General features: G+C 49.6%; 2 protein-coding genes across 7 annotated transcripts in view; both read left to right on the top strand.

Moving 5' to 3' along the window:
- Mknk1 (MAPK interacting serine/threonine kinase 1) overlaps positions 1 to 10,678 on the top strand; it is a 39,320-nt gene extending 28,642 nt beyond the window's left edge. For 4 of the 6 annotated variants that reach the window (XM_029476331.2, XM_029476329.2, XM_021160701.3 and 1 more), the window contains 6 exons: positions 1,688 to 1,743; positions 4,579 to 4,674; positions 6,038 to 6,232; positions 6,806 to 6,970; positions 7,995 to 8,038; positions 9,388 to 10,678. In XM_029476331.2, the coding sequence (XP_029332191.1) occupies positions 1,688 to 1,743; positions 4,579 to 4,674; positions 6,038 to 6,232; positions 6,806 to 6,970; positions 7,995 to 8,038; positions 9,388 to 9,622 (791 nt within the window). In that variant the 3' untranslated portion in view covers positions 9,623 to 10,678. The remainder of the gene's footprint in view (positions 1 to 1,687; positions 1,744 to 4,578; positions 4,675 to 6,037; positions 6,233 to 6,805; positions 6,971 to 7,994; positions 8,039 to 9,387) is intronic. The other 2 variants (XM_021160704.3, XM_029476333.2) reach the window with 2 other exon arrangements.
- Positions 10,679 to 16,008: 5,330 nt separating this feature from the next.
- On the top strand, positions 16,009 to 20,712 carry Kncn (kinocilin). Its single transcript, XM_021160707.2, has 4 exons — positions 16,009 to 16,539; positions 17,487 to 17,555; positions 18,350 to 18,424; positions 19,184 to 20,712. Exons 1-4 carry the CDS (start codon positions 16,389 to 16,391, stop codon positions 19,261 to 19,263), a joined length of 375 nt encoding a protein of 124 aa, XP_021016366.1. The 5' UTR covers positions 16,009 to 16,388; the 3' UTR covers positions 19,264 to 20,712.
- The last annotated feature ends 642 nt before the right edge of the window (positions 20,713 to 21,354 follow it).

The raw sequence follows: 21,354 nt of genomic DNA, 5'->3' as shown, positions 1-21,354 counted from the left end.
AGCTGGGGTGCATGCAGGGAACACCTGCCTGACAGAGATTTACAACTGCTCCCCAAGCTGCCTCTGCAGATTGCAAAACTGGGTCATGCTTTTCACAGGAGCCATACCTTGGAGGAGGGGTAAAGGCAGTTTTATTTTTTATTTATTTATTTACAAAAATGCACTAAAGGGACCAGAGGCCAATGGTGTCTTAGAAGTTGTGAAGTGCTTGTTACCATCTAGCTGGCCCGTGCCCATGTGACTAGAAGTTGGAGAGGATGAAAAACGATTTCCAGGTGAACTTGGCTGTTTTCTAAATAACTTCATGCCGGGAAGATGAATTGGGCAAGAATGGGTCAGCCTCAAAACAAGTTCCCTACTTTTAAATACTGGACACACTGCGGCTTAACCTCTGGGAAATGAACCAGAGCCGCTCGATGGCTGGAGCACTCACTCAGGCAGCCCCTTTATTACAGCCCGGCTCCCCGAGTTCTCGGGCCGAGGCACCGATGGGCCACGGGCACCTATTTGGAGAGTAAGGCTCTGTGTGCAGCTTGCGATCTTCTGTGGGAGTACTTGCCATAATGGGAAATATCCTTCACTTTTAGTGCGGTGAGCGTAGCCTAACTCAATCTGTGCAGGCCAGGCTGAGTTGCTCTGTGTTCTCATTCAATTAGGTGACTGATGAAGTTACTTAGCTTGCTGGAGCTCAGCTGTTTCTTCTCAAGTGAAGTAACTTCAGAAGGCTGGACCTGTTAATAGAGAATTGAGGGCTGCCTGGGAAGCTGATCCCGGGAGTTTGAATGTGGCATGTTCACTTTCCCCATCATCACTCTGTGCCTTCAGCTGCTTCCCAGGCCTTCGAAGCAGCGTGTTCAATCTTTAGGCAGTGCTGTGTGTGCTGTCAAGGGATGGAGGTAGAATTCCGTGTTCTCTGCCAGAACGCCATGCCCTCCTTTGTTAGCTCTATCCCTTACTATGGGTAGATGGATTCTACCCCACCCCACCCCACCCCCTGTGAAAATTTAATGCCTTCACAGGTCAGCTTCTATCTGCAGGCCTCTATAGGAGGTGTGGCCCAAACACTGGGGTGTCTCCTCTGAAGAGCTGTGTGCTCACTCGATCAAAGCTTTGCTGCAGGCAGGGCGGCCAAGCATGCACATGTGGTATGGAGCAGGTGAGAGGGAGAACCGAGAAGCCTTGGGAGAATTGCAGAGTAACACTTGGTCCTCAGAACACTCCAGGAGTCACACTGAAGGACTCTTCTTCTAAAATCAGCTACACAAGAAGAAATGAGGGAGAGCCATCCTGGTCCCAAGATGCTCTCAAACAAGGCACTCATTATTTCTGCATGGCTGTCCCAGCCTTGCCATTTGCAGGGCTGTCTGCCTAGCTTTATGTCAGGGGGCACAGTAAGAATTCTCGGTTGTCTCTGCGGTGTGGAAAGTAGGCTGCCCAGGATTCATTCAGCGCTTCTTATCCCTGCCAGACTTCTAAAGCCTCTACTTCAAAAGAACTTTGCAGAATCAACCGTGCTCTCGGTTTGTGTCTCTGGTTACCGCTGCCTCCTGCAGCTCGTTGATTTTTTAATGTACCATAATTGGGAATTAATCTGCGAACAACAGCATTTGGAAAAAATTAATTGTGTGTGGAATGTTTGATAATTATGTGCATATGTTAACCCCTTCTTTGCTGTTTATCACTCCAGGCATTGCTCACCGTGATCTGAAGCCAGAAAACATACTGTGTGAATCTCCAGAAAAGGTACCTGGCCTGGTTTGGGATGTTACAGTTCATGTCAATCAGGAATACCTCCCTGCCTCAGTGCAGGAAGTCAGAAGCCCCCCTGGCCGAGCACCAAGAACAGCTTACTGTGAACACAGGAGACCGGTGTACCTAATATGTAATGTCCCCACATTCCAGCCAGGTGTGGCATCTTACACCTGTAATCTGAGCCCTCTCGAGGCTGAAACAGGTGGGTCACCACAAGTTCAAAGCCAACCTCCGCTACAGAGTGAGACCCTGTCTGAAATGACCCCTGCACCCCCCCCCCAAAACTTCCAGGTAGTTAGTCCTTGTGCCTTTTGATCTTATCACCTGTTTGATTGGCTTCAGTCTGCAAGCTTGTAAAATATGTGAGCCTTGAGCAGCATTAATATTTTCTATCACAGTGCTTCAGAGCAGTTGGTGTGAGTCAGAGACAACTGAAATATGTTCTTTTATATGGCTGTCTCTGCCCATAAATGCTGTGGTATGGTATTATGCCAGGTGGTGTCCACTATTAGGAGTAATAATTAGGGAGCAAGTTCTTGATAAGAGTTTGTTTCTATTTCTATCTCCAAGGTGCTCATTAATAGTGAAACTCTAAATGCTTCTGTTGAACATTGCCCCCTATGTAAACATCACTATAGCCGGTCTACTGGTAAATGGGAGTGTTTGTGTTTCCATATAGTGTATGCATTTAACAAATTCTGTGGTAGAGGCTGATAGTACCAGTAGCCCATATTCACAGCTCCATGTGTGTACATGCATGTACTAATGCAAGAACAGCATTCTTAGTGTAGAAGCTTTAGCTCATAGCTAAGGAACAGCCAGAAGTGAATGTATGAGCCAGTCCACCACACACAGTTCTCTGTGGGACACTAATGTATTAACTCAAGTAAACCTTGTGACTTCTGCTGGTTGTGGTAATGCACGCCCTGAATCCTAGCACTGGGGAGGCAGAGGCGGGCAGATCTCTGAGTTTGAGGCTAGCCTGGCTACAGAGTGAGTTCCAGGGCAGCCAAGGATACATAGAACTTGTCTGAAAAATCAAAAACAAATATTTTTGTGATTGTGACATCCTATCAGTAGTTCTGCATATACCTTCATAATGTATCATTATTATGATCATTAATAATAATTATAGTTAACATTTCAAATATTCACATTGTGTCAGGCACTTGTGCTTATTTGGTATGTATAAAACATCTTAAGATACACACTACTATTATCTTCATTTTATGGATGAAGAAACTGATACTTAGAGAGGTTTTTTTTAAAAACCATACAGAAGGTCTTTCCATGGTAAATGGGAAGGCCTGGACTATGGCACTGGAGCAGGCCCTAGAGCCCTGTGGGTGCTCAAAGCTTTCATTGCTGCCTCTGACATACACAGTGTTTCAGGTCCTCTCTTTCATTGGTTCTCCATGGTACATGTTTATTGCCCCTTTTTTTATGGTTGGAAAAACTAAATTTTAAGAGAAGCTAAATGTCAAAAGGCATTATCAAGAAACTGAAAAGCCAACTTGAATAATGGGAGAAAATATCTGAAAGTCATATATCTGATCAGGGTTTAATGTTCAAAATATATAAAGACCTCTTAAGACTTGGCCACAGAGCAGCAACTCAATTCTGAAATAGTCAAGAGGCCTGAATGGTCTTTCTTCAGAGACTTGCAGATGGCTAGCAAGCACATGATAAGATGTTCTGCTCCATAAGTTATTAACGGACTGCAGCTCAGTGTGGCTACTATACACCTACTAGGCTGGCTATCTTTTTTTTAGTAGAAAACAGTTCATGATGGGGAAGATGTAGGTGAGTTGGATTCCTCATACCTTGCTGGTGCTGTGAATGTGGGAATGGTTTGACAGGTCCTCCAAAGGCTAAGTGCAGAAACAGCAGTTCTCCTACGGATGTGCCCAAAACTGAAAAGAGAAACTGCAGCAGGTATTTGTGTGCTAACCTGTATAACAGCATTCATTGTTCTTAGTAGCCACTGAGTCCATCGACAAAATGGATAAACAAAACGTGATCGCTACATACAATGGAATATTACTCAACCCTAAACAGAATGAAGTGCTGATACCCACTATAACATACATGAACATTTATACCAGGTCTGGAGATACCACTAGAATACCAGCCTAGCATGCAAGGTCTGGGGTTTCATTCCCAGCATGTCCCAAAACAGCAACAGTGGAAACTCTTAAGCTGAGTGAAAGGAGATACATAGACAAGTATGTACATTCTACTTATGTGGACTATCTGAAGTAGGCCAATCAATCAAGGCAGAAGTAGGTTAGAGTTGCCTGAGTCAGACATGAGCAAGAGTGGCGAGAGTCCGCCCCTCACTTGGAGTGGTGGAAGAATGTTCGAAACTGTGGTGGTAATGGTGTATCTGATTGATGGCACCAGGTTGTACATTTAAGAATTGCTAAAACGGGGTGTGGTAACATGCCTTTAATTTCAGCTTATTTCAGGAAACAAGCAGTTGGTTCTCTGTGAGTTTGAGGTCAGACTTCCTGGCTGTCCTTGAACTCACTCTGTATATATTAGGCTGGCCTCAAACTCAGAGATCCACCTGCCTCTGCCTCCCCAGTGCTAGGATTTAAAGGTGTGAGCCACCACCACCCAACTAGGTCACAGCAATCCTAACACCATCTAGTTCAGCCCCTCTCCCTTAGGAGATAAGAGAGGAGTCAGTCCTCAGGTGCCTTGCTAACCCAAGGACAGGAATTATGGCCTAATAGAGAGAACAGCTGCCATTGACAACCAAGCCTCTGTTGGTCACATTGCTGTCCCATGACCTCTTGTGACAGGTCCTGTCTTCTTTTGCAGGTGTCTCCGGTGAAAATTTGTGACTTTGACTTGGGCAGTGGGGTAAAGTTGAACAACTCCTGCACTCCCATAACCACGCCAGAGCTGACCACTCCAGTACGTATGGCCTTGTAGCCTGTGCCTCTGCTGCTGTGTGTGTGGAGCATTTGAATCTGTGAGAGAACAGAGGGATAGGAAGGGAAGCCCCATGTTGCACCTCTCAGGCCTGAGCGGTCCTTTGGCTTTCAAACGGATCCCACCCAGTTGCTAATGAAGCTGCCATTGGAGCTTTCATTGGCCAAAGAGGAGCCCATTGTCTCTGCAAGCACAGGCTGCATCCAGACTCCTGTCCCAGATGAATAAGCTCCAGAGAATCCCCTGAGTCCCTCATCCCCCTGTGTAGAGGACAGGAGTGATCATCCCACCCAGGAAAATTCATGCTGTGGGAAGCCGGTGAGGCCCCAGACATCTTGCACAGAGGATCGCTTTTCCTGATGTTTCTCCTCCTTCACATTTCACATTTCAAACGGTGGTGCTGGGATCTCCCAGAAGACGTCTCTCACACATACTTACTACACTGTAATTACGATGATTCTTTTGAGATTTGCATGCTTCATCAGTGAATTTTGCTAATAGCTTTTTTTAAAGACTTGACTTTAAATATGCTTATAGCATGTCTTATTCTAAGCAACAGTATATAGGAATGTTTTCATATCAGCATCCAACATACAGTGTTCCCTTGTTCTCAAATTCATTTACATTAATTGCCAGTAGCAAACAAAATATCTGTTCTCGAGAGCACTCACCATCCTCTAATCAAATTAGTTAGGAGTGGTAGGGTAGAGGGCTAGGTAGGAGTAGGGGAGCCTGAAATAATAAGGGGAAGCAAAATACATGTCTTTTATTCCTCTCAGCAGTCTCCTGAGACTGACTGCCTGGCAGTGCTGCTGTCCATCCTGAACCTTCTTTCTAAAGGGCACGGAGATCGGATGTTTCATTCGAGTTCAAGACTTGATACACTGAATTTTAAACCATTAGGTTTCCTTCCTCTAAGCTAATGGAAAGCTGGGCAAGAGTCACTTTAAAAAATAAAAAAACAAACCCTACAGGACGGAGGCAAATCTCCACAGATGCCTCTCCTGTGCCATTCTTGGCAGGTATACATACAAGGTCTGCTTAGAGAGAGATGAGGTGGGGAAGCTCTCCTGGGGCTCCTTTCCTGGGACCACTGGAGAAGGACCCAGGAAGATAGGAAAGTAATATGGGGTTGGCCTTGTGAGCCAGAGGATGGTGTCTCAACTGACACTTGTCTTTGTGTCTTTGGGGCACTGGAGAGCCCTGCAGCTTTCCTGAGGACTTCCGGCTGTGACTTCAACCTTCCTTCCTCTTACTTGAAGTACATTCTGCACTTTGCCCTGTGCGTGCCCACGAACTCACCCTCTCTCTTTGCCATCTCCCCTCCCCATGCCCTATCCTACAGTGCGGCTCTGCAGAGTATATGGCACCTGAGGTGGTGGAGGTCTTTAGGGACGAGGCTACTTTCTATGACAAGCGCTGTGACCTGTGGAGCCTGGGTGTGGTCCTCTACATCATGCTGAGTGGCTACCCCCCCTTTGTAGGTCACTGTGGGGCTGACTGTGGCTGGGACCGGGGAGAGGTATGCAGGATGTGCCAGGTAAGTACTACCTGCGCCTCACTGGGCATAGGTGAGGGCAGCGTGGTTGTGGGGTGCCAAACAGGTTTAGGATAGGAGATTATCCCCAGTCTGAGGGGGAAACCATAAGTAAACAAAGATAGACATTCGGCCACCTATAATATTTTGGGAGAGGGTTGTTGAGACCAGCAGACCTGAACAAACTCAAATATGCCTGGCCCAGGGGAAGAGACTAGACCTGCAGGTAGGATGAGTACAAGCCAAGAGATGGAGGCATGAAACACTTCATGTGCACTGCAGGGAGGAGAGGACGACTAGAGCAGATTTCCAGGAGCCAGGAGCAGGCTTTAATGTATGGATGCTGTTTACACATCACCTCTCCTGTCCTACAAGTAGCATAGCCATTTTCGCCTTCCACGGTCATTGAGTATTACTGAGGGACCTCGGGGAGATTGAGGAAAGAGGCTCTGTCCTTGGCATTCTAAACCATGAACAACACTTGTAGCAGAGTTGGAGTCAGGGGACCAGATCAGTAGCAGCATATCCTACCCATCCCTGGCCAGTGTGACCTCAGAATGAACTCTCTTCGCCTAGAACAAGCTGTTTGAGAGCATCCAGGAAGGCAAATACGAGTTTCCTGACAAAGACTGGGCTCACATCTCCAACGAGGCCAAAGACCTCATCTCTAAGCTCCTGGTTCGAGATGCGAAGCAAAGACTCAGTGCTGCCCAAGTTCTGCAGCATCCATGGGTACAAGGGGTGAGTGACCACACACAGGATGGGTGGCATGAAACCTCTACTGGCCTACAGGAGGTGTCACAAGGAAGCTCTCACCTCACAGTGCGGCTTCCCCAAGCTGGGGACAGGTGGGACAGCAGCTCCAGACATCCTGTGGTAGAAGGAATGACTCCTGGCTCAGCCCCTTGATGTGCCATAGATTTGCCTCTCAACCTGGCCACCCGTTCCCACCAAACCCCTGGTGCCCTGTGAGGGTTTGACACATGGATCCCTCTGTTAGCAGAGGCGCCCATCCCAGGAAGCAGTCTGGAGTTGCCATTCAGGGTCTATGGTATAAAACATTATTATTAGCTAAGAGTCCCCAGGGGCAAGCAAGGTCTTACAGCTTATGTGACTGCATTAGAGTCATGTGATTCTCCTTGCAACTGAGAGTCCTAAAAGGCAAGTGGTGACATTTTCCATGAGTTCAGAAACCAAGTCCTCACTATAAAACTAAATCCTCCATGGTCAATCACAGGACTTGAACTTTTCCCTCCCTTTGTCCTTGGTCTGCCAGTCCCTTACCACCTCTGTCACCCTGCTGGAAGAGGGAAGCATTGCCTGCCCAAAGAGATGTCAGGATAGCTCAATAGCTAATTCCCATCCACACCATGTCAGGACCACGCAGTAGAGAGAGGAGTAAGGCCCAGGCCTGGAGAGAGGGAGACCTTGTAGAACAGTGAGATGGATGCTGGAGAAAGTGCTAGAGGGGGGCACAAAGGAGCAAGGCCTCTGCCTGACATGGGGTGGGAGAGTGGCAGGGAAATTGACCTTTGAACTGGCTCTTAGAAAGCATTAAGACTTTAACAGGAAAGGGGAGAGAGGACTTTCTGCAGAGGCACTTCTCTTACTCTGTCTTCATAAGGTCTGACCCTGCAGGAAGCATAACCAAGTCTCCTTGTTGGGCCAAGCACCTGCAGTAACATGCCCCTTCTGCTGGCCTGGGTGGGGGCAGCTCTTGGAAGTTGGGAGCAACATTACCCACAATCTATCCTTCCCATTCTAGCAAGCTCCAGAAAGGGGACTCCCCACGCCGCAAGTCCTTCAGAGGTAACGCTTCCATCTGCCTTCTCACCTTGGCCTTGACTTTCCCTCAGATCTCAGCCATGTGTGGGGCATGGGCCCATCTTCAGGCTCTGAGGCCCTCTCTACAAAGTTCTCTGGGCACTACCCCTCAATCCTATTGATCCCATAGATTCCCCTTTCTCAGCTTCATCTCAGCCCCTCTTTTCAGGAAAACCCCTGTTTCTACTCACTTGAGTGTGACTGAATCACCATTTGCATCCCAAAGTGGTCCTTATCTCTGGACCATCTTCACAGGAGGCTTCTGCTCCTAGCAAGGGAGAGGAGGGGTTCAGGGCCTCTGTAAGGCAGAAGGACAGATTGCCACATGTACTGTTAGGCACACAAGAATGATAATGGCCTCTGTGTCTTAAATACTTACCACATGTCCAGTGTGGTACTAAACACATTTGTGTGCAGTCATGTGTTGCTCAAAGACCGGGTCCAGCCTGAAAAACGCAGTGAGAGAAATGCCCAGACTTCAGACCCCAGCACTAAGAATAGAAAAGAGAAAAGAATACAATTTCATCATGTACAGTCAGTCATCAGAGATGGCACTGGTATATGTCAGCAACTGAGATGCCATGCAGCAAATGACTGTGCTGTTTCTTCACAACAAACTTAAGTTTTCCAGAATCCATTTTAGAGATGGAAAAGATAAGAGTCAGCGGGCTCAAGTTAACTTGTGCTAGGACACAGAGCAACTTTTTGTAAATCCCTACCAAGCTCTGCCCGTAGGGGTGGAGCTAGGCTGGGCAGGAACTCCCTTGAGAACTCAGCCTCATGCAAGTCCATATTCAGCATCCATGGTACTCTGAACCACTGCAGCTTTTAGGAGGAGCTACCCAAAAGGTTCTCTCTTCTTCACCCCAGGCTGCCTCGACCTGGCTGGCATTCCCACCCGGCTAAGCTGTTGCAGATGCTTGCACATGACAAACCCCCAGATAACTCAACAGGCCCAAAGTGTCTGGCTGATGCCCACCTGGGCTAGGCTCTAGGAGCACAGACAGAAGTAGCACAGGGCTGTCTGTACCAGAGCCCCTGTTTGTAGGGAAAAGGAGACAACTGCAGCCCCTAGCTTGGGAAGAGCCGGGGCAACGGTAGAGCCTGGAAGTGGGTGCTCTGACTGCCCTGCCCATGAGGCTCAAAGCCCATTCTCATCTTACTGGAACAAGGTTCTAAACCAGGCAAAGCTGCGTTGGAGAGAGCAGCATGGGCCAGGGAAATCTGCTGGGTTGTAGAACCCAGCAGTGGGTAGGTACATCCGAGCGCCTGCGCCTGCGTGGCTGATCTCAATCCTGCTGCCCTCTTCTCCGTGCCTTTCCCGGCCCCTACAGAAACAGCAGCACCATGGACTTGACTCTCTTCGCAGCTGAGGCCATTGCCCTAAACCGCCAGCTGTCTCAGCATGAGGAGAATGAACTGGCCGAGGAACAGGAGGCCCTAGCCGAGGGCCTCTGCTCTATGAAGCTGTCCCCTCCATCCAAATCTCGCCTGGCTCGAAGGCGAGCCCTGGCCCAGGCTGGCCGAAGCCGAGATGCAAACCCATGTTTGACACCGGCAGGGCTCTGAACCACTGCAGGCACTCCTTGTAGGCCTGTCCCAGCGGTGCCCCCTGAAAACCTGTAAGGTCAAAGTGTGAAGCAGGCAGAGGGACCTGCCCTGCAGCCCCTGCAGGCCTTTACCATCCACAAAGGCTCCCGGGTTCCCACCCATCCCCCATTTCCCTGGAGTCTTCAAAGGAGAAAGCTTTTTCCAAAGGGGTTGTCTTTGAAAAGGAAAGCAATCACTAGTCACTTTGCATAATCGCCTGCAGCAGGACCGTCTCTGCCGGGCTCCAAAGGCTCCCGATGTGCAGATCCCGGATCCAGCTTGCGGTGGGGGCTGCAGGGGCTGCAGCCTTCAGGGAGTCCGGCTGACAGAAGCTGTGGACATGCATGCCTCTTCCCTGCACTGTCACCTTCTTCTGGCGATCCTCCCACCTTCCTCTGTCCTACAGACGTCCTCTCTGCCTGTCCTCTCCCTGGCTGAGCAAAGCCATCCCCTCAATTCAGGAAGGGCAGGGAACCAGATCACTCTTCCGGTCTGTAGCACAGAGAAGCTCATAATCTTTCTTTGCCGTGACCGAAATGTATTCCTCATTTATCATCCTCTTCCATGTTTGGGATTGCTGCTAAAGTCAGTATTATTTCTTTTTAAAAATATGTTTGCTTATTTAAACCGTGTTCTTCCAGCAATCATAGAACTTCAAACTCACACTGCAAGCCCGTAGATATTCCCCACGCGGATATCCACGCACTTGGGTTTTAATCCTCTCCCCGACAGTCTCAACTGATTTTAAGCTGTTACTATGATGAAAACGTTAGAGACTGGTGTCTTTGCATCGTTGTCTGCCGCTGCTCCTCCACAAACCTAGGGTAGTCAGACTGCTGTGTCTGAGAGAAAGCCCTGTGCCCTGCTATGAGGAATGCTGTGCCCTCTGCCCCAGACATGAAGGCACAGCCACTGGAAAATAAGCTGTGGAGTCACGTAAAACAGATTTGCATATATGACATACAATATTAGTCAACCACAATCACCAAAATTCTCTCATAACTTGTGCTTGTTTTAATAAATAATTTAAAATTCTGCCTGTGGCAGCCTTGGTGGTCCTTTTGTCAACTGCAGGCTTGAAGAGGAGGCAGACCTCCAAGATGTGAAGTTGCAGGAGGGATCCCCAAATATTTATCCACAAGGTGAGATTTGCTTTTGTTTATAGTTGAGGAAAGGAAATTTATCAGACACCATGTCTATAATAACTCTGCTTTTGAGAGGCTGTTTACCAAGAAGTTGAGGTGGGGTCAGTAGCCATCACATAGCAGGTTTCAAAAGGAACTGTAATAGAGGACCCAGTACCCACCCCCACAGAAGGCCATATTTCCATGTCTAAAGCATTACTATGCCTTTATTGCAGACCTGATGTATGTCCAGAACTGCACTTATCCTACCAAAATAGATGACAAAAAGAAATGGTGCTTTCCACTGGTACCCAGACTAGAAGGAGCTGGGTGGGAAAGGCCTTTGTAACTTCCCAAGGTGTCAAGAGGGAATCTGGTATCAGGGCTCAGGTCATGGGCTACCAGTTCTCCTGTAGTATGAATGTCTGCATATTTGGGTGGCATCGATGATGGTTTTCCCTTTGCATCTCTTCATCCACCTGAGGTGAGAGCAGCTGGAAAAGCAGATTTGCAGAATGGCCCAAAGGCTCCCTCCCAGCCCCTGGACATCCAGAACTAGGAAATGAATTCTGTCTGTGGACTTCAGCACTGGCCTGGTCAGTCCTCCAAGTCCCCGATCTTGCTACAGCCCAAGACCCCAGGCTCTCATCCTACTTACCTTTGCTCAAGCTGTGCCCTCCCACCCACCTCCTCACACTGGTCCCACTCCCTCGGAAAGCTGTTCACAATGATACAGTGCAGCTTTGGTTTTGCTAACAGTTGTACATTTATAAAGTAGCAGGTCCATTCTAAGTAGTTTCGTTTGCACAGCTGTTCTATGGGCACATGCTATTATTTTATCCACTGGACATGAAAGACAGGCAGACAAAGGAAAAGGTGGCCCAGAGCTGGATAGCTAGGAATGAATGGTGGGACTTGAGTTCCTCCCACTGAGGTTTGCAACCCAGAGCCTTGCTGCTTTGGTTCAAGTCCCAGCTCAGCCACTCATGGGCTTTGTTTTCCAGACAAATTGCTTACACATCCATCTCTTAGCAACTCTCAATGAGCATAGCGGTTGGTGTTTAGCACACAAGTGATGAAGGTGAAGGGTCGTGCTGACCTAGGAGCATCCAACAGGTAGTCCATTATATTTGGTTATCTTGCTGTGCTTACCTTGTCTCCTGGGTGGATTAATAAAACTATGACACCAAGCTTGGAAATACGCTGCCCCTTCCCTTCCCCAGGGAGTCCTCTGAGAGCCCCTGTATGGTATGTAGATTGATCTGACTGAGATGTCAGGTCTCTGGCTCCTTATTTTGATTGGCTACTCTGCCCACCATTCTGTCCTGGGGTCCCTGTCAGAGGGCCAGCCATGGTGCCAGGGAACAGTCTGCTATTGGAAGCTAGAGGTTCTGGGTTCTAGTTCTGCCTGTACCACCATTCACTGGGGTGTCCGAATGTTCTAGCTCTCTAGCTCTCCATGTATAGTGGATGCTCAGAGGGAGCTCTGCGATGTGGGGCATTGAAATTTGGGATGGATGGTAAAGGCCAGTTTTCTAGTCCCCAGGATCCCACTGGGCTGTAGTCTTCAGGGAGCCAGCTTCAAGGAGCTGACAGAGGCAAATGAGACTTGTGTCTCTGCTATCAACTTCCTCTGGCAGTCTTTCCATCTTGGAAGGAGAACTGGTTCCAGCCACCGAAAGTCTCTCAGACCTCATTTCTCAAATCTTGCTAGAGGCCATTGGTCTAGCTTCAGTACTAGTTTCCACTGGACCCTGGGAGCTCTGGCCATGGCTGACCAAGTTCGTGGGCTTCCTCATGTCCACCTTGAACTCTGGGGCCTCTTCTCCCTCCTGGTCCACTGCCCCTTGCCAGACCCAGCTCCACAGCCAGCTTACATTGGTCTCATGCCAACTACTCCAGCAGCTTCAGGTCTGGAGAGACCCTAGGAGCAAGGTCCCCAGAAGGCTGACATTCTTGTTTCCATGGTAGCAGTTGCCTTGGAAGCTGCTTCCCCGACTTCAGCTTCTGAACCATCCAAGAAAACTGCCCATCCCCCAGGGGACCAGTGAATTAATCACACTCTGTTCCAGGGTTCTCACCCATCATGGGAAATAAATAGAACCAAACTAAGCTGGGGCTCATCAACCACTCTCCCTCCACACACTCAACCCACACTTGGACTTGGCATTTCTGAGAAAGAAAGGGCATAGACAGACACCTTCCACAGTCAGACACTCATCATAGGCAGACATCTCTGTAGGCAGACACCCTCTCAGCCTTTGCCTCACTGGGAGACAAGAGATTCTATGGTGGGTCCAAGTATGTGCCACGTCTCAGTGGTGCTCTGAGTCCTATGACTCCAGGAGAACCCAGGTTCCCATGAGAAGGACTCTGGTACTTGGAAGGGCTAAGAACTCCTGGAACTTAGGCTGCTGCAACTCACTGTCTCCCACAGACTGCTTCGTTGAACTCATCTCTGACTGCAAGCAGATCACTCAGGGATCAACATGTATTTCCTCAAAGGTTGTCTAGCCTACACTGAAAGAAGAGTGGGAGAGAAGGCAGTTAATGTGTATGTGTGGGTGCATGTGCATATGTGTGTGCATGCATGGAGAGGCCAGACGTCAAGTTCAGGTGTTCAGGAGCCATTCATCCTGGGGTTTTGTTTTGTTTCTGAAAGAAAAAAATTTTTTCATGGGGACCTGAGACTTACTGATTCAGATACATCAGCTGGCCAGTGAACCTCAGGGACTTGTCTGTGCCCTCCACAGCAATGCAATTATTAGTGCATGTTGCCATGCCCAGCTTTTAGTGTTTGTTCTGGGAATCAAACGGAAGTCCTCATGCTTGCACATCAAGAGCTTTACTGACTGAGCTATCTCCCCAGTGCCACTACAGTGCCAAACAGAACATCTAAATTTGAATTTGGACACTGGGTTTTAAAGATGGGAATGTTCTTGAATCTGGCTTGAGGTACAGTTCCTAGGAGAGGTGCCTGATGTAAGACAGAGCAAGTGGTGAAGGCCAGCCCAGCCCCAGGGCATCTGTCTTGATGACAGTGTGGAAGAGCCACTCTTGGCCTTGGACTTTGAGTGCTGGCTCTACTAACCCCTAGTAATGCCAACACTTAAGGGTGAGTGGGAGGCAAGGCATTGTGAAAGACTCATGAGCGAACATGGATTCATGGCCATTTATTTTGACAAGCTGGTGACAAATTAGAGGAAAACTCTGGCCTTATCCTGGGAATGTGGAGATGATGGTGGAAGGCTTGGCTTTAGAGGCTCCATCTGTATGGGACCTGAGGGGCCATCCAAGCTCTGTGATCCTACAGCTGAGGCTCCCATCAGGCCCTTGGGACCTGTTTAGCCCCTCCCCCACACTGTAAAGCAAGAGAAGACTATTGGTAGAGATGTTGCTTACATGATGCCCTCTTCCCTGATGACTTAAGGTGGAGACGTAGGGCCAAGCCCAGAGCTCCATCCTATGCTTTATCCAGAAGCTTCAGCCAGGTCTCTGTAGCATAGCATTCTGCAGAGTGTGAGGCTGGTAAGCCATGCAACTGGGAGGGGGTGGGGAAAGGGGAGGAGCTGTGAGGTCTAGACTTGTCCAAACCCAGAAAAATTTCATCCTGAGACCAGCGGATGCAGGACTGTTTCATCCCTGCTCTGGACCTGCCTGACCTCCACGCAACCCCCATCTCTGCCACCCTTGAGGTAGTCATGAAGCCTGGTAGCCAGGCTCCAGGTTAAACTTCCTCTCACCTCATAGGGACTTGTCTAGGAAGCACCTGGAATTCCTCTTCATGCAAATGAAGCATTCTCCAGCACCTCGGCCCCAGCCAATGATGTACATTCGTCCCCAAACCCCCTACCCACTCCCTAAGGTTTATATAGCCCTTATCCCCACCCCCAATAAAGAGTTGTTTCGCTGAAAGTTGTCTCTGGAGAAGGCGTTAACCCCAACCAAGATCCTGCCTAACCCATCAGCCCCAGTTAAACTTCACTCCTGCCCGTCCCACTGCATGGATACCCAGAGGGGAAAAACAGACCAGGATCCACAGCAGAGTTCACAGTATCCAAAGGAAGCAGAACAAAGAAGAGGAGGGAGCCCTTCAGGTGGGATGGCAGAACAGCCCAGGCATGGTCAAGAAGGCTGCGCAGGGATGGCTGCCCATGTAGGTCTTGAGGGACAAGGAGAGGTTTACTAAACAGCAAGCACCAGGTAAATGCTCAGCAGGGAGAAGGAAAGAAGAGCTTGAGGAGGGAGAAGCAGTGGAGGGAAGGGATTGTGAGGCTGGTGGAGACCAAAGGCCTGGTAATAGAAATGAGCAATGGAAGGGAGGCCTGGGGATTCAGTGCAGGGTAATGTGACTTTGAGAAGTGTCCCCAGGTTAGAGCAGGGAACAGGTCTGTGCTGGAGGACTGGAAATACCCTGATCCATATAGATTCAGGGAATGCAATTATTGAGGGTTGGAGCTAGGCTCTAGGAAAGAGGGGTAGGAATCAGGACTGGACTTGTTTGTGCTACCACTGCTCAGGCTCAGTTGGGTTGGTCCTCCAAACAGGATGACCATGTCAGCCAGACTGGGTAGAGGTCCTCAAGCTAAAAGGTCCCTACCGTGTCCCAGTTTCATGACACTTCTTGCCCAGTCCCTCTGTCCAACCCTACCCTACCCAACTGGCTCTTCCCAGCCAGGAATTGCCAGGGTTTAGCCTTTCCTCCTACTAGAAGCTTAAATGGGGTGGTACCAATGCCTACCTGAGATAAATGGGATTTCTTAAGATCAAGGCTTAGGTTAAGAGCTCTCAGCCTTACCTAGGCCCAGCAGCTGACAGAATAGTTGGAGAAGCATGGGAGGCACAGGGAAGAGTAGACCTGGAGGACTACCCCTCCTTCCATGTTTCCAAGCAGGGCCTCAGGTGCACCGCTACACCAAGGGGCAGAGACCAGCAGGGTCAGTCTTGAGCATGTGACTAGGGAGTCTCCTCACATCCTTACCCTCTGAGCCCCATATGAAGCCATAAGCCCAGCCTTCCTGCTCAGGAACCAACAGTGGAACCTAGGCTACCTGCCCACTGGACCCTGGGGATGCAAACGGAAGCTCATATTGCAGGCTCATGAATAACTCATCACCTGCTTGCTGCCTGTACCTCGAGAAACCTGTTTCCTAGGCCTGCCCCTGACCCCGCCTTGCATTTCTTTAAACTTTAATAGGCCCAGGCTCCAAGGCAACTGAGCAGGGTGGACAGAGCTGGCAAAGTTGAGCAAGAGAACTTGGGCCCAGCTCCCTGAGATCCTAGGTGACAGCTGACAGAGGAGGACCCCATGGGGCAGACCCACGTCACTAGAACCCTGGCCAAAGTGGAAATGTGGCCAGGCAGGAACCCCCAAAGTGGTCTCTGGCTGCAGAGCCCTTCACAAAAGGAAGAGTAAACTGGGGTGTTGAGGTCAAGCTAGGCCTCCGGGCCCCTGGAAAACTGTGGGATAAGGTTGCAGATAAATCCCAGGCCCAAACTGGCCTAAAAACTTACAACCCAGAAGTTTCCACCCTGGGTGTGGCGTCTCAACAAGGAAGCGTCCATCCAAGAAGTCCAAGACTCCCAGGAGGCCTGGAAGCAGCGCCCTGGGGTAGACCTGCATGGACATCCCCATCAGCACCAGAGACTTCCGCTGCCTGCAGCTGGCCTGTGTGGCCCTCGGCCTGGTGGCCGGCAGCATCATCATCGGTGTCTCCGTGTCCAAGGCTGCCGCTGCTGTGGGTGGTATCTTCCTTGGTGCTGCTGGGCTTGGTGAGCAGACACAAGCTGAGGCAGAGGGAGGGGATTTTTCTGGGAAGCAGAGGTCTGGTGAGGTGAATAAGAGGTGAAGGGCTTGGCTGGTCAGTGGTTGGAGAGAATGAAAACCTAAGAAGTTATCAACAGTGCAGTCTTGGCATGCAGGAAGGAGAGCTGGCTGTGGGCTGGTTGAGTGAGTGTGCTGGGAGGGCAAGGGAAGACGGGTTGGTGTCCAACACCTTTACCTGGTGGGATCTTGTGTTTGTAGTAGGATTCATCAACCTAGATGGAGTAGAGTGATAGAGGCCTGTAAAATGAGACAGCTCAGACAAAAGACTCTCCTCCATTGAGTCAACAGCAAGCAGTTGTCTATCTGTCTGTCTGTCTGTCCTGGTCAGGCCCATTGATGTAGAATGCCATCTCTCACCCTACGTCCCTGTCCCAGGAGAGCCTGAAGCTCCATATCTTTAAACACTGAATGCCAGGAGCATTCAATCTGGGAGGACAGCAGGGCAGGTCCCCACCCTGTGGCTTCCTGACCATCAGGTCTGAGTGGAGAGGAGCAGCAGTGGAGCCTAGAAGGCCACACTAGAGGTCTTGGGAGAGGAGAGAGCTGGAGATGGAAGGGGAGGGGGCAGTGGGATTGGTGTTACCTGGCCCAGTTCTAGCCAAGGATGGTGAGTGACCAATTCTGCTCTTTACCCGAGCAGAGCCAAGAGCCTGCAGACCTGTGGCCTGCATAGCATGTAGCTCCTTCCCCAGATAGGTACTGAATCCTCAGCCAGAGCTGAGTGCTGGGGACACGGACACACACACACCTCCCATTTGCACCCCCACAGTCCCTGATCCTTTGTTTCTGTGCCTCCTACATCACCTTCATAAACAAACCACCCACCCCTACCTCCTACATCTCACACCAATCAGGCCTTCCCCATCACAGCATCCTCTGTTTCCCTCCTCAGGGCTCCTCATCTTCGCCTACCCCTTCCTGAAGGCTCGGTTCAACCTGGACCACATCCTACCTGCCATAGGTGAGCATTTCCTCCCCCACAAACCCTTTGTGTACAAACCTGTGAGTGACTGTCAGTGAGCATGCCCATATGTGAGACTGTTCCTGGATGTGTGTGTGTGTGTGTGTGTGTGTGTGTGTTGTATGCCAGTGTCACCATGGCTACAGAGTAGCAGAATCCAGCAGCTGCCTGAGCAGACATGGCTAAACCTCAGGAATCAGTCTCCCTTAAGAGTCTTTTTGCTTCCCAAAGTCTCCAAGCTCTACAGATGACACTCTCATCCCCAGCCCAATAAATACCCTCTTCTGCCTTGGGTCCCACAACCTCTTAATAGTTCCCACCTGACTTCCACAGCCTGCACCCAAACTCCCAACACCCTCAGTCCTATGCAGCTTCACATACACCTACTTCCCTCCTTAACAACCTACCACCTCTGGCCAGGTGTGGTAGCGCACACCTTTAATCTCAGCATTAAGAAGGCAGAGAAAAGCAGATCTCTGAGTTCAAGGCCAGCCTGGTCTCCAGAGCAAGTTCCAGGCCAGCCTGGTTTACATAGTAGATGCCAAGACCACTAAGGCTACACAGAGAAACCCTGTCTCAAAAACAAAACAAAAATCACTACCACTTTTTCAAGGATTTGTTTCTTCTGCCCTTCCCCAAGTCAGCCTAGATAATGTGACCTAGAGGCGCACGGGAGAGCAGAGACAACCACCCACCCGTGGAGATTAGACAGCAGGAAGAACTTCATTTCTCAAGCTAGGCTTGATTTGGGAATAACCCAGTTGATGGGAATTTGGGGTGCTCTCACCCTGCAGGAAACCCGAGAATCCATCCTAACTCAGGACCAGACCATGGGGAGGGAAGATCTAGCAACAACAGCAATAAAGAAGGTAAGTGCCTGACGTTCTGAACGCCATCTTTTGTCTCTGCTATCTGACAGAGCAGCTCTGTAGGTCCTGGGAGGAGCCCCGAAGGTCATAGGCAGGGAGGGGTCCCCAACCAAGCGAAGCAGTGATGTTGAGTCAGCTTCCATCCGTGCAAGCCCTTCTCATTTGTCTTTAGGGTTTCCCTGTCCTGCCAAGCTTGGACTGGGGGCCTCCTGCTTCCTCTTCCCTTACCCACTGGGCCTCATGCCCTGGTTACTGTCCACTCTCCTCCTGGTGCTGAAATGTGGCTCTTGGAAATAATACCTGAAACGAGGCATCTTCTCCCTTCCTGGCCCTGTTCTCCACACTGGGAAACCCAGGGAGGAGTGTCTCCAAGGCAACCCAACCCCATATGTAGATATGTCCTTCTCCTAGAGCTTACTGAGCAGAAGAGTCCATTCCAGATGCTGCCCCAACCATTTTACCTGGATTAACAGCTTGGCTCTCACAAACCGCATGCTGGGAAGTACTACAATAAACTTCATTTTTTTTTGTTTTTTTTTTTAATGGGGTAACTGAGGCACAGAAAGATCACATGACACATCTGAGATCACCTCTGGGAGGCAGTGGGACCAGGGCTGAAGCAGCAGCTCCCGAGTCTGCTCCTCCCACTGTACCCCAGCTCTGCCTGGAGCATCCTGATCCCTGCTCTCTTGGGCTTTCTGATCTGACATCTCAGTAGGGGTCTGTACTCAGGCATCCCTATCTTGCTGTCTCTTCCAGGAGCCCGCAGCGGCCTGTCCACAGTGACCAGAACCCTGGAGAAGCTGAAGCCTGGAGGCCGGGGAACTGAGGAGGGCTAAGCACCCTTCCCACTCCCCACACTCCAGTCTCAGGGCCCTCTTTCAAGCTGGACGATGTGGAGATGAGCCCTGGGAATGCTGGGCCTACCTTCTCTTCCGGTGATGCTCTCCCTAACAGATTCCTTCACTCCTGGAATCATAGAAAGACCCACAGGACCCCTTTTCCCTGGCCTCATTGTTCTGGACAACACCTCAACTTTGTTCCTTCATTGATCCCTTATTGGAATTTGATCAAGGGCCTTGACTAGAGTCAGAGATGGTTGTTTTATCCTGGCCATAGAAGCTGAACACAGGAACCATATATAGGGGTCCTGGCTGAGGCTGTCATGTCTATGTCAGGAGCAGAGATGGCCACTGACAAGGTAACTTTCCAGATAAGTCCAATGCTGGCACAGTTGCTATTGAACTTCTTCACTCAAGGCTGTGAAGCACCTGGATCCACATAGCCCTCCCAATACCCCATCTCCTATTCTTCCCAATCCTCTTTGCAAGAAGAAGGTCCCTTGTCGTCTCTAGAAGGCTAGCTCAGAATCCCATAGCTACATGGCTCCCATGTCCTGTTCTAGCAGCCTGTGACCCCACCCCATCCCCTCTCAGAACCTCCAGGAAGGCTTGAATTATTTTTCACAAAGACATTTGTGTTTGTTTTAAGACAGGATCTCATAGCCTAAGCTTATCTTATGTGTTCAATGATGCCTAGCTAAAGTTAGCAATTTTATGTGTTCTCTGTTCTGTGTACTGAACCTAGGGTCTTGTACACACTAGGCAATCACTCTACTCAGCTCTATCCCTAGCTCTCACAAAAACAATTCTCAAGCCTACCTAAATATGATGAATGATGCATTTCCCCCCTAATCCCTAGCACAAGCTAGGGCACATAGTGGCTGCTCAGCAAATGCTAGTGGCTTAAATTAGGTTAAAAAAAAACACCCACTAGGCTTTCCTGGGAAGGTACATTCTGGCCTCTCCACAGCAAGGTTTCAGGTAGGGAGGTTCAGGTGCACATGCCCAGGCAGAAGGCTGCCACGGCCTCCATGCCTTTAGCTCCAGGAACAGCAATATTGTCTGATCTCCACAGACATCCTCCTTGTCTTGCTTTGAGAAAACAAACTGGAAACAGTCTTATTCCTACAGGACAGATGCAAATGACTCTTCTCAGAAGCCTTCTCTGACATTGCCCCAGTAGTTCCAAGGGGAGCTGATCACTGAGTGGCTGTGGTCTGTTTCTCTTTGTTAAGCATGAGAGCAGAAAGCCAGGCTTTGGGAAACAGGCGACATGGGAGAGCCCATCTTGAGCAGATGAGAAAGCTGAGATATCTCAGGATAAAGGACTCATTAGGTGCCCAGAAAAAGTCATGGAGACAAGCTCTGCCTCCAGGTCTCCCGTCTGCATAGCCACAGAGCTCAGCTCCCTGCCAGCAATGGACTAACATCCACAAGGGGTGATTTTTCACCAATGCTGGTCAGCTGTAGAGACTGGTTCCTCCAGCTTTCTCCCCACTTTTGCCTGTTCCTCTTCACTTGTCTCTTCCTCCTCCTCAGCACCATCGCCACCCACCCCTTCCCTGATAGACAAGGAACACCTCTTCCTCCTATTTGTCTTCACTCTTGACCTCTGTGCTTCAAAGAAATGCCCAAAGGCAGATGATGGGAATAACAGATAATAGGATAATATCCTAAGCCAGTGGATAAGGTGGCTCCTGTCTATTTGACCCTCCCAGGCATGATAGCCCTAAAATAGGATACAATAAGCCTGATACCTGAGAGGCCAGGCATAAAGAAGTATTTGTGACCATTAAGGAATAAATTAAAATATAGTCACAGGAAAAAAAGCAAGAGCTACATTCATTGGAGAAGCTGGCAGAGTCTTGAGGTGAGTGGGAGTTCTGGAGGCCTTCCCCTACCACCCCCCTCTTTTCCCTGCTGTGGGCTTTCTGAAGCCATTCCTCCAGCGCACGTGGATCTTTAGATACAGCCTCCCCAGTGGCCCCTGTGAGGCACACCTTTTCTCATGGTCCTTTTGGAGAAGAGAGGAGGTGGGCCAAGCTTGCAGTAGTTTATGTAGTTCTTGGTTAGTACTTGAGCAACAAC

This window comes from Mus caroli, unplaced genomic scaffold (assembly GCF_978045245.1).
Source record: "Mus caroli unplaced genomic scaffold, Mus_caroli_1 scaffold_6, whole genome shotgun sequence".
In the NCBI taxonomy this organism is placed as follows: Eukaryota; Metazoa; Chordata; class Mammalia; order Rodentia; family Muridae; genus Mus; species Mus caroli.
The sequence above is the reverse complement of the archived record's forward strand: the minus strand, read 5'-3'. Positions and strand labels throughout refer to the sequence as shown.

Bases quoted from the DNA above. Each gene is read 5' to 3' on its own strand.
- Kncn (XM_021160707.2), top strand. From the start codon at position 16,389: ATGGACATCCCCATCAGCACCAGAGACTTCCGCTGCCTGCAGCTGGCC. The intron at 16,540-17,486 runs GTGAGCAGACAC...TTCCCTCCTCAG, and splicing joins CCTTGGTGCTGCTGGGCTTG to GGCTCCTCATCTTCGCCTAC. The intron at 18,425-19,183 runs GTAAGTGCCTGA...TGTCTCTTCCAG, and splicing joins CAACAACAGCAATAAAGAAG to GAGCCCGCAGCGGCCTGTCC.